The 12270-nt window shown below is 66.1% G+C and overlaps 1 protein-coding gene across 1 annotated transcript in view; it reads left to right on the top strand.

The window, feature by feature from the left end:
- The window catches only part of BAHCC1 (BAH domain and coiled-coil containing 1), a 62560-nt gene that overhangs the window by 26765 nt on the left and 23525 nt on the right, over window positions 1-12270 (top strand). Inside the window, 2 exon segments of the mRNA XM_032456575.1 lie at window positions 819-998; window positions 11347-11469. Coding sequence (XP_032312466.1) covers window positions 819-998; window positions 11347-11469 — 303 coding nt within the window.

Below are 12270 nucleotides of genomic sequence, written 5' to 3'. Positions count from 1 at the left end.
CTGGACTTGGGCAGAGAGGGGACACAGCATCTGAGGGTGCCAGTGGGCAGGCTGTGGAGGCTGGCTGCCCGTGTCTGGATGTCGCTGGTCAGGGCCCGACCTTGAGAATCCCTGGGGCGTTAAAAGCAGATCCTTAGCTTCCTCAGGCTCCTCCCGTCCCTCCCTCTGCTCTGCCTCAGTTTCTCCTCCCACTCAGCTGGGATAGGGTCCTCTAGTCTGCTGAGTCAGTTAACTGCACTTGGGAGAAGGTTGAAGACCCTACTGTGGGGAAAGGCCACCCCCCAGTGCCATCCAGGGGGTGGGCAGAGACCACTGGGTCCACAGGGTGGGGCAGGGCCCCTGGCTGGGCCCTGCTGACCCCAGACTTTCTGGGGAGGTGTGGGCGAATCTCTCTGGCAGGTCTGCCGCCGGCTAAGAGGTCCCAGAGTCTCCACAGCCTTGGCCTGGTGGGGTCAGGGGTCTGCCTCCGAGACACTCACCCACAGGGCTGCCTGTTTCCCACATGCCCTGGGGCCCTGAACGTTTATTCCGGATGGCACCTGGCACCTGGTTGATGGGGGTGGGGGTGAAGGTGGGCCACGTGGTAGCAGCGGAAGTGCCATTCTTGGGGGTTTTGCAGTAACAGGAGGGTGCCAGGACCTCTGGGCCCTGACCGTGACTGTCTGGGGTCTGAGAGGGCAGCTTTTCCCACCTTGGCTTCCTGCCTGTTTGAAGACAAACCTGGGGAGCTTGGGACCTGAGATCAGCCCTGGAGAGGGGCTGGCTCCTTGGTGGGAGCTGTCCCTGCGCAGACTCACTCTGGCCCCCTGTGTCCACAGCCAGCAGCCGCCTGATGGGGAGCTCTCCGGCCTCGTCTTTCATGGGCAGTTTCCTCACCAGCAGCCTGGGCTCGGCAGCCTCCGCGCACCCCAGCGGCCCCACCCCCTCTCCCTCGGAGCAGGCCTACCGCGGCTCCCACCCCGCCACCTCCCAGATCTGGTTCTCCCACTCCCACGAAGGTAAGTCTGGGGCCCGGGCTCCCAGCAGCGGCCTGCAACTGGAGTCACTGACCATTGTGCCCGCAGCCAGGGGTGAGGCCAAGGGCTCCCCCGCCATGGCCCGCAAGAGCCAGCTGGCCGACCCTGCCAAGCACTCCGGCAAGGGGCTGCCTCCCCGTCAAGGAAGCCCCCAAGGGGGAGGTGGTAATTGGTTGGAAACAGTGGGCGGACCCTGTGAGGCAGTGGTCCTGGCCAGATGTGCACCACAGATGGGCAGAGAGGGAAGAAGGGGGTGGGGCTGGGAGGGCTCTGGGGAGCCGAGGAAATGTGGAACACAGCTGGGCCGGCCGGACGGGGCTGTGCCCTCCGCTGTGGGCTGCGCCCACCTCCCAGACTTGAGGAGGTACGGGCTCCAGATGTGTGAGCTGGGAGGGAGGGGTGGGGAGGAGAGAGCTGTCAGCACGCTCAGGCTGCCACCCTGGGGGCCTGGCCTGCACCAGTGTCCCTCCCAGGCCCCTGCCTCCCCGTGGGTCACAGCCTTGCGCACACAGTAGGTGCTTCATATGCGTCCCTCTCAGGCCTCATGGCTGGCCGAAGGGCCCTTGCAGGCACTGCTAGGACTCCAGGGCTCCTCTTGGCTTTCCCAGGGAGAGGCACCCCCAGCTCCCCACTGTCCGCTCAGCCCCTCGGCACTGTGATGTGGGCTGCGCCCCCGGCCCGCAGTTGCCGGTATCCACTCGGCTGCCCAGCGCCCCAGCGTGGAAAGGGTTAAGTCCGGCGGCGGCTGGCACGCGGAGAGGTAATTGCAGTTGGCAGCAGGCACAGAGGGCTCTCCGCTCCTGGCACCGGCACCACCGAAACTCAATGACTGCTGGGCGGCGGGCGTTGTGTTTGCAGAGCACGCGGACCCACACACCGCGCCCGCTGCCGCCTGAGTTCCAGGCCGGAGATTAGCGCCCGGCGCTGCTGGAGAGCGAGAGAAACCTCTTTGTGCGACAAGAAAGGGGCTGTTTTCCAAACAGGGCAGGTGACGAGTGAGGGACAGTTGTTAAAATAATCTGGGCTTTAAGCGCCGTGCAGAGCACACATGTTGGGCCAGTGATAAGGAGCAGCTCTCTTCCCTGGTGGAGGAGAGGCTGGGCGGCCCCGAGGACCCAGGCGGGCAGAGCAGGGTCCCTGGCCCAGTGTCACTTCTGCCTGCTTCCCGCCGGCACTCTCGGCACCCTCCCCGAGGGGAGACGGTGCCTCAGTGCCGAGCGCCAGTTCAAGGCTTCCTGGGCGGCCGTGGGTGGGCCCCGCCGAGCTTCTGGCACGCCGGCCCCCAGCTCCTTCCAGCCCTCCCGCCTTCTGTGTCTGCCGGGCAAACTCCTGGCTCTGGCAGGAGCATCTGGCTCCCAGGATGTCTGCGGGGGAAGGAGGGAGCCGAGTGTTGTGGGGCGGGCAGGGGAGGCCCGCAGCAGCCGAGTGGGACCACCTCAACCGAACTAACGGCCGCTGCCGCCCCGGCCCTGCCGCAGGTGCGTGGGCCCGCCAGGCTGTATTCAGCGGAAGCCCCGGTCGGGCCGGGAGTGGCGGCAGCTCTGCATCAGGAGGCTCATAGCCCCTTGCCCCTCTGGCCCACCCTTGGGGACCTTGCCTGCAGGGAGGGCGGTTTGTGGGCAGCACCACCTGCCCTGGGGCGCAGGGAGAAGGTCCTGCCCCTCTGGGAGCTGCTGGGAGGGTTGGTTGGGAGGCAGCCTGCAGATAGCGCCCTCAACGGCCTGCAGACACGCACTTCCCCTGAGCCAACGGCTACCTCTGCCTCGGCGGGGGTGCTTACGGCCTGCGGCCTGCGGCCTGCGGGGCGCCTTGCTGCTGTCAGCCCCAGCCCCAGCCCCAGCCCCAGGGCCGCCGATGGGGTGGGGGGCCAAGGTGGGGGCGACACCCTGGCCTGTGCCAGCCCCGCCAGCCCCTGCCCCATCCTGCCAGCAAGGGCAGCCTGAGCAGAAAGAGGGGCCTCCCTCTGAGGCCTGCTCTGAGGGCCAGGGGTCAGCTGTTCGCCCGCCTAGCCCTGAAATGCCCCCGGCACTTCCTCAGGCTGGACGTGCCCACAGTCTCCTGGGGGAGGGCACACGTGGCAGGGCTGTGGGAGTGGCAGGCAAACACAGGTGGTTGCAGGACATGGGGAAAGAAGTGTGGCCTCTGAGCCACCCTCCCAGGCTCCTGCGCACGGGGCTGGGGAGAGCGGGGCCTACCCGCAACTGAAGATGAGTGTGGGGTGCAGCGGCCCTGGGGGGAGCACCCCAACCTGCCAGATCCCAGCTGGGGGGCCATCCACTTCCAGGCCGTGCCTCTGTCTCCCCCTTGCTGTCTCTCCTTCTCTATCTCCAGTTAAGCTGCCCCGCCTTGGGATCCCCTTCCGATGGGGTTCCCCTGCCCTCCGCCCTTTGCAGCCTCGCTCCCCGACAGAACAGGCCACGTGGTGCGGCTGCCTCGCTGCTGTGAGCTCTGAGCTGAGCGTAAAGGCCGGCGGGCGGGCGGGGCCGGGCGAGTGGCAGCGTTTGCTGGCTGGCTGCCCTGGCAGCGTGCCTGGCTGCTAGTTTGACTGGGTGCCAGCTGGCTCCCCGCGTGCCGGGGCCTGTTCTCTGCTGTGTGTGCTGGGGAAGGGGGGTGAGGCAAGCGGGGGGCACGCGACATGGCCGGAGAGTGGGGGCCGGCAGGCATGGTGGGCTGCCTGGGCGGGCTGCTCAGAGGTCTGGCCCTCACTCTCATCCCGCTGCCTTCCACCACCCCTGGGATGGGTGGGGAGGCAGGTGTCCGGCCAAGTCCGCTTGCCACCCTCTCCCCAGCCCAGGGCTGGTCGGAGCTGGGCTCCTAAAGGGGTTCTTAGTTTAAGGGCAAGGAGGCCAGGACAGGGGGGGATGCCAGTGGGGGCCAGGAGGGAGGATGGGCCCAGGTGCCCCTCCACTCCAGGCAGGGCCCCCACCCCTCCGTGGGTGGACCCAGCCCACCATATGGGGGACAGCCGCCAGAGCAGGGAGCAGGGCTTCCTGTGTCCCTGGGGGAGCAGCTGGGGTGCAGAGGAGGCACCCCGGAGCTGGAGGATCCGCCCCAGAACATCTGGCCTGGGGCAGAGCTTGTCTGTCCAGCCCCTCGGCCTCTTGGTCCCCCAGGCTCGCCCCAGTGAGGGGGCCCACCGGAGGCCGGACTTTCCCTTCTGAGGCCTCGGGTGAGGGTGGGCGGCGGAGCTGGCCTGAGGCAGGGGTGAGCCAGCGTCCAGCTAGCCCGCCTGCCCTGGGTGGGTCCTAGCAGGAGGGGGTGCAGCACAGCTGGCCCCCTTGTCAGCAAGCCTGGCCACCTCCCTCCCCACCCCGCCCCCCAGCTGCCTGGTGGGACCACCCACAGGGCCATGAAAGGACACTCTGTTCCTGGGGGCTCAGCTGGGGGAGGGTGGGGGCCAGAGCCGCTGTGGGCTACTGGGCTACTCACGGTCTCTTGTGCCACCTGGAGGGGGAGCCTCGGGCGGCAGCGGGCACACGTGCTGGCTGTCAGCATGGCCAACCTCAGTCGTGGCCACACCGCCTGGGGCGGGGTCGCCCTCCAGTGGGGGCAGGGGTGCACCAAAGGGCCATTGGGTACTCCCTGCTATTCCTGGCCCCCTGGCTTCCCCACGCCCTGTCAGCTGTCCCTCTGTCCCCCTCTGTCCCTCTGAGACGTCAGGGCTGGTGACAGGGCTTCTGGGAGCATGTCTGTGCGAGACAAGGTCCCAGCCAGTGTCCACCATCCTTGCCTGACCTCACAGGCCTCCTGGCTCCTGTCCAGAGGAGACTTCCACCCACCCTTCTCTGAAACAGGCCCCCGTCCTGGACCTGGTCCTTTTCCCCAGGACCCTGGCAGCACCAGCCCCAGCTCCTGGCCTGTTTTTTGGTGGCCCAAGTGGCCTCTGAATCTGCCCAACAGGACCCCTGATGATCACGCCTCGTCCCCTCCCCCGTGAGCCTGGTGAAGATGCCCCCATGTCTAGGCAGCACCCCTCACCCTGCCCACCTGTCCCTGCTCATGCTGGAGGGAAGGAGCTGGGTCAGCGGGGACAGCTGGCTGCTCAGAGACCTGGGGACAGTGTTAGGGAAGGCCCAAAGTGGGGATCAGGGCTGCCCTCCCAGACAGGTCTCTCCAGCCTCATAGCCAGAGAGTGGCCTGTCTTGTCTGGAGCCCTGCTCCCTCAGAGCCTTCTCTGGGCTTTGTGTGGCCAGCCCTCCCTGCCCCCTGCCCATGACCTTGGCCCCTTTCTGTGCCTTGTATCAGCCCAACTCCTCCTTGTCAGGGTCCTGGCCTCCAGGGACTCCTCTGTCCTTGCTTGTCCCCTGTAGCAACTGTCCACTGCTGGGCTGAGGGCCTCGGTGCCTTCCTGGGCTGACAGTTGCAGCGGGGGTGGTATGGGTAGCCCTGGGTCTCACAGGGTGGGAGAGAGGCCTGGTGCCACCGCCTGGGCAGATGCACCTGCTGGCTGCACAGCCGGGTGTGGGGCTGGCTCGAGTCGTTCCCATGGCCCAAGTCCCCAAGATCTTCCAAGCGTGATTACCTGCGTGTGTCCCAGATGCCCCACCTGTTGGGGGGGGGCGGTGCCTGGAGCTCACAGGAAGGTAGGGGCGGTCTGGGCAGGGGCAGCGCAGTGCTCCCTCCAGCTGAGCTCCCAGGCAGTCAGAGCTCTGTGTGGGGGTCAGGCCAGCTTGTTCTCAGCTCCAGGCCCTGACACGCTGTTTCTTTTCCCAGCTTTAGGCCTGCAGGGAGCCCCGGGCCCCCGCCATCCCCAGCCCACAGGCCCGCCCCCTCGGAGGGGCCTCTGCCGAGCCCTGCATTTCTGCTCGGTGAGGCCTGAGCCGGCTCCTCCCTGCCGAGCGCGTGCCAGGGGCCTGGGACTGTCTGCGTTCCACCTGGCTCCTGGGCTGGCTGCCTGCTGCTTTTGTTCCAGAGGTGCCCGCAGGAGCCTGGCACCTTTCCCCAGCTCTGAGCCTCTCCTCTCGGCTTGCGAACAGACCAAGGTGGCCAGGCCCCAAACCTTGGGCAGCCAGGGGCGTCCGCATTTGTGCGCAGTAGGCTGACTCTGATGAGGTGGAGCGAAATGGGAAGCCACGTGTAACACTTTCGAGCCCCAACCCCAAGCTGCGAAAGTCTGAGGCTCCCTGAGGGGTTCCAAAGCAGCCCCCAGCCCGAGGAGGGGTCTCACTCGGCTCCTGCCAGCAAAGCCCAGGGCGGTCGATCCTGGGAGCTGTGCTTTGAAGCATGGCCTGGACTTCCAAGGGTCTTGACCACCGCACGTATGACAGGCTCGTGGACAGAAGCAGGGCCATTTGGCTAGGAGCAGGGAGGACATGGGGAAGGGCTGCTGCAAGGTTACTCCCTGCAGACACTAGAGCAGCCGAGGCGGCGAGCGTCCTCCCAGCTCGCAGACAGGGCCCCCCCGCCCCGTACCCAGAGCGGACATCGTCGGCCGTCTGTAGCGCTTCACACGCTGCATGGGGACGCAGCCTCAGAGCCCTCCTCTCCCAGCATTCTGGGTGGTCACTATCCTGTGGTGGACATACACGGTGCAGTCGAAACCCCGTGGCACCCTGAGTGAGCGGGGTTTCACGTGGGAGAGAGCCAGCACCCAGTTAGCGCTGGGCGTTGGGTCAGGGCCCCCGGCTGGCCCATGGGGCAGAATCCAGCAGGATAGGCGTTTGCCTGGGTGTGTGCGAGGATCGCTGCAGATGGATCAGGCTGGGATCTGTCAGGGCCAGCCGGAGATGGAGGGGTGGTCTGCTGGGCCTTCATCCAGGGGGCTCTGCTGAGTCCTGGAGGGTGGGCCTGACCCAGAGGAGGTGGGCAGTTGAGACGGTCCAACCCGGGCTCCTCGGAGCCCACCCAGGACGGCTGGCTGTGGAAGAGCACGACTCCTGGCCCTTGGGACCTGATGCTGGGACCCTGCTGGCGGCCCCTGCAGCTCAAGGCTCAGTCATGGGGGGAACTTTCTCACAGTTTGAGCCTCCAGGGAGGGGACAAGGCCTTTGTCAAGGTGGCATGGGGGCAAGGGGCATCCACTGCAGAAGGCCTTGCCATCGTGGGTCTGGGGCAGGACCCTGGTGGTGGCGGGCACTGGGGGCCTGGGGGTGAGGGTCCCCAGGGGCCTTGCAGTGGTAGGTTCCTTGACCCCCACCCAGGGGATCCTGGCCCTCTGGTTGGCTGGCCAAGCACCCCTCCCCACACCTGGCCAGGACTATTCCCTCACGTCCAGCTCTCTGAGCGGCACAAGAGCAGCGTCTTCCCCCCGGAGGGTGGACCCTGCAGGCGGGCAGGTGGCAGGGAGCTGCTGCCTCCCCAGCCAGGGTGAGAGGAGCAGGTTCTGGGTCTGATCTGGGGCGAGTGGGGTGTTGGGCACCTTGGGCTTCTGGGAAAGTTCTGCAGTGAAACCCTGGAGAGGTGGGCAGATGTGGGGGTGCTGGGGCCACCCCTCCTTCCTCTCCAGCTGAAAGGCTTGCAGCAGGCCTTGGGTCCCCCCAGGCATCCACCTCTTTTCTCGGGGACAGGAGGCCCCCCACGCTCTCACCCATTTCCTGTGTCAGTTGTCCCCACTGCCCTCTGGCCCCTTCTGCCTTCAAACCCTGCCCTCTAGGCAGCCCCCACCGGGGACGGGCTGCCCCTGATCCCTCTCCTGCCCACTCAGCACACTTCCCACCAACATTCCCAACCTCCCCGGACGCGGCCAGCAAAGGCCCAGGGGGTGCTGGGAGGGGTGGGGGCAGGTGGTCACCTCGCATCCTGGCAGTCCAGGGGTCTGGTCTGCGCTGCCCCTGCCAGCCGAAAACCGCTTCCACTTCATTGTGTCCCATCAGGTGCTGATGGCGTCGAAACTTTGTCCCCTGTTGCCACTTATGTCTCAAGATTGAGTCATCTCCTGATAACTCAGAGCGCGGGGGGAGGATGGGGGGGCGTCCTCAGTGGGTCATCCACTGAGACCCAGGGTCCCTCTCCATACTCTCCAGGGGCCTCCTGGGCTCTGACGGTGGCAGGGGACCAGGGACACAGGCTGGAGCCTCCTGTCACTTGGGGTGAACGTAGTAGCCAACCTCAGTGGGGCAAGGGCGTTCTGGACAACACCACTCCCAGAGGAGTGTGGGCTCAAGGGACTCTGGCTCTGGGTGCCAGGACATTCAGCACCGCCCCTGCACCAGCCCCACTGCCGCGCTGCCCGGGCTCCAGCCTGGGGTGTCTGCAGCTGGCCCTGACCGCCACCCCGTGCCCACCCCACCCCCCGAGCCCTCATCAGGACCCCCCCCACCACCACATTCTCCTCTGCCGAAGCCCCTTCAGGGACCAGGCGTCTCCCATGCCGGCCACAGCAGCCCTGGCTTCTGGCTTCTAATCTCAGAACAGCTGCTCTGATTCATAAAAAGCATTTTTTATTTCCTTTTTCAATTCAGAGAGTACAGTCTTCTTGGGAAGAAGAAAGGGTCCTTCCTGTGGCTGGGCTGGGAGGACTGCTCCCCTTCCTCCCCGGCCCCCTGCCCCAGTGCCCACCCGTCTGGGCCTTGCCTCACCCAGCCCCTGCACACGCCCCTCTGTTTCTTCTTCCATCTTCCCCATCTGACCCCCTTCCTCCCTCCAGCCCTCATTCCCCTCCTGGGGTCCCAGAGGGTGGGGCTTCGGGCAGACCGGAGATGAGGGAGGGGCCCCGGGTAGGGCTCTGTCCCCTGAGCCCTGGCCACCAGCCCCGGGTCAGGAGCGGAGGGACATGCGTGCCCATCGCCCTCCACTGCCCCCAGAGGGTGCGGGAGGAAGGAGCCCAGCACCCGGCCAGCTGAGTGCCTGCTCCCCTGGAGGGCGGGTGGCGGGAGGCCCAGACCTCCCGAGGGGTCACGGGGTGTCCGTGCCTGGGAAACGGCGTCTGGGAAGGAGGAATTTACAGACTTCTGTTTACCCGTACGAGGCCCCGTAAAACATTTAACAGCAGCCAATTAAAGGGGGGCAGCCGCGGCGGTTTACCCGCCCCCCCGCCCATACTACACACACAGGCCTCTGCCCCTGCCCGCCCCAGCCCCGTCCCCGCCCGGCTCTCGGCTCTCGTCAAGTCTTCCAGGAGCTGAGCTGAATCTGGGAAACATCTGCTCCAGATGTGTCTCCTTACACAAACCAGGCCAGTTGGCCAGGCTCTCTGGACTCAGCTGTGCCCCCCACGGGAGGCGGGGCGCCAGGGACAGGCCAGGGTGGCCGAGGGTGCCTTCCCGTGTCCTCAGGCAGGCCTAGGGGGTGATCCCTAGGCGGGGAGACATCTAGGGGCTACTCAGAGCTTTCACGGCACCCATGCTGGTGGGGAGCCCCCAACAGGGCTGGTGTGGGCAGCGTTGTTTGAGCTTCTTGGGTGGGACTGTGTTCTGCGTGGAGCACCTGCTGGAGCTGGTGTTCCGCGGCGCCGCCTCAGACCCCCTGGGCCAGAGAACATCACACTGAGTCATGAGGGGCTGGCAGAGTGGTGGCCACTGTGGAGGGACCTGCTGGGATCAGGGTGCAGGGAGTGCCCTTTGGACTTGATCCTGGGAGTCGCGAGTGTCCCTGTTTGCCGCCTGACCGTTTTCCACTCTGAACCCTGCCCCTGCGGCTTCTCCTCCGTCCCTACGTTTGCGCTGGCCGGTTCCACAGCTCCACCCACACTGGCCAGGCCTCAGGCCTGCCAAGGGGCCTCCTGAACCCCCAGTACTCCCAGTGAGCTCCAGGGCTGCCCCCCATGCACCCACAGACCCCCGGCACTGAGATAGAGCTTCCGCCACCCTCATCCCTTCTGCATCTAGGCCAGCCTCGGGCTGGGCGATGCCCCACGCCCTCTGAGGGCCTGGGGGCCTGGAGGTCCGCCCTGGGGCTCTGAGCCTCTCCTTCTGAAAGGGAGTTTGGAAAACAGTCGTTGAGCAAGATCCCACGGAGCTCCCTGCTTCTTACACATCCTGACGTGGCTGTGACCACTCGGGGGTTCCGACACCCCTGCTCCCCAGGCCCGGGGTCACGGCTCCCCCGCATCGAGGCTTGGCTATATGACTGTTGCTCACACACTCGCCCTGGGACCCCCGCCTCCCCTCCAGGACTGCTACCTTGGGCTGCACCAGCTCCCCCTTCCCTGGCCCTGCACAGTTGCTCCCCGGGGAAACCCCGGGGTTCCTGCTCCCTGGTCACAGCCCAGACGACCTACAGTCGGGTAGGAGGGTGCTCCCAGTAGCCAGGTGCTCCTGTGATAACCATGGGATCCCCAAGAGAAACTGCTCTGGGACCCATTTTCCGTGGGTAAATGCGAAGAGCATTAGCTCAAAGCCTGTGTTTTGGAGTAAGAGCGTCCTGCCCACCCCAGCCCAGCATGCGACGCAGCCTTCCTGGCTGCAGGACCTCGGGCCACCCCCACCGCCTCGCTGCCAGGCCTTGGGGGGAAGGACCGGCCATGGTGAGCCGCATTCTAAGTGGCAGGAAGCTCTGGGCGTCCGGCAGATCCGCCTCCCCCTGCTCCTCCTGGCCAGGGTGCCAGCGCCTGGATGGGCCTCCCCAGCCAAGCGTTCGTTCTGTCTTCATCCCTTCTGGGGGGCCGGGTGGGATGTGTGTCCCAGGTGGCCGGAGGCCCCCAGAGTCTGAGGCCTGTGGGTAGAACTGGGTCCAAGGTGTGGCTGGTGTTCCCACGCTGGGCAGGGCCAGGGCAGGGAGACAGTCCAGGCCCCTCAGAGGGACAGAGAGGGGCCTGCTTGACATGACTTGAAAGCTCCAGGGAAGGTCTCAGGGCTGGGGACCAATGCAGGGAACTCTTCTGGGGACGATGCTGCCACCGCTGGGGACCAGCTCGTTTTGGTGGTCTCAGAGCACAGAGGAGCCCGGTGCCTGTGGCCTCCAGCAAGGTGGAGGCCTGCCTCACCAGCTAAGTCAGCCCCAGGGTGTGGGCCACTCACCTCAGAGCTGCCTGCTGGCCTGGGGGCCTGCGGATGGAGGCCGAGGAGGGCCAGGCGCAGGCTCTCCTGGCCCCAAGCCGTGCTGTCTCCCTCCTCCCAAGACGCCTCTCCAGAGCCCCTTTTGTTGCCCGGCCTCGCAGCTCCCGCACTGCTAAGTGCTGCTGGGAGAGAAATCAAAGGCTCCCTCCTCCTTCCTCCCCTCTCGCCCCAGCCCATCAGCAATTCAATTTGTGCCACACCGGAGGGATGGTATTAGTCGAGTCAGAGTTAATATGATGTATTGATGGGTTGATTTCCCACCGGTGGGCTGCGCGCTGGGCTCCACGCGGCGTTGCTCCCGGGCCACCCGCCGGCTTCTTGCCTCCCTGGGGTCAGGGCGGGTACAAGCCCAGGGCCTGGAGGCGCCTCTGCAGCTGGTCTCCTTGCTTCTCTAGCTCCAGGGTACCCCAGATTTTCGGGGAGTCTGGCATCCACCTTCCTACCCATGAGCCACTTGGATCACCATGGAAACAGCAATGTTCTCTATGGGCAACATCGTTTCTATGGAACCCAAAAAGGCAAGTGCTGGCGTGGGGCCGTGAGGGACCGCGTGGGGCCTGGGGTGCAGGGAGTCCTGGAGGCGTGGGGGGCAGGGCTGGGGGCTTCTGGGGCACGAGGTAAAGGCAACCAGCTGGGGTGAACCCTCCCTCCAGGTCTTGGACCACAGCAGGGGAAGGGGCTGGAGGGAGGTGGGCCTGCTTCTCAGGCCCCAGGGAGAATTTAAACTGCGGGGGCCCAGGATCACAGCCAAGCAGCGTGCTGGGGCCAGGTGAGCACTCTGAAAACACAGCCAGGCCGTCTGAGCTCTGATGGCCAGGTAGAGGCATCTCCAGTAAGCGCGGCCCCGAGGGGGTGGCGCCCAGCTCCCTCAGCGCCTGCCTTGCCCTGTACCCCACCCTCAGCAGCTCAGGGGTCCCAGGGGCAGCTCGGGGGAAGGATGCCATTGGGTGGAGGAGGCCCCCAGATGCCTGCACTTCCTCCCTCACTGAGCTAGGGAGCTCGCGGCCCAGGCCGCCACCCCACACCAGGGCCTGAGGTTGCGGAGCAGGTGGGACAGTGACAGGGAGTGGGGGCAACAGTGTGCCCCAGCGGACAGAGGAGGTACTTCTACCCCGTGGACAGGAGGGGAGGGGACCTCCAGGAGGTGTTACTGGAGGGGGGCACTGAGGGTGGGGCTTTGCTAATGAGAAGGCAGGGCTGCTGGGGCCGTGGGGAGAGCATTCCGGGAGGAGGGCGTGCTGCTCCACACGTGCGCACACACACGCGTGCAGAGGCCCGGCCTCAAGGGCACAGACCTCATCAGGCAGCCTGTGGGAGAT

Source organism: Camelus ferus, chromosome 16, assembly GCF_009834535.1.
Source record: "Camelus ferus isolate YT-003-E chromosome 16, BCGSAC_Cfer_1.0, whole genome shotgun sequence".
Lineage (NCBI taxonomy): Eukaryota > Metazoa > Chordata > Mammalia > Artiodactyla > Camelidae > Camelus > Camelus ferus.
The sequence above is the reverse complement of the archived record's forward strand: the minus strand, read 5'-3'. Positions and strand labels throughout refer to the sequence as shown.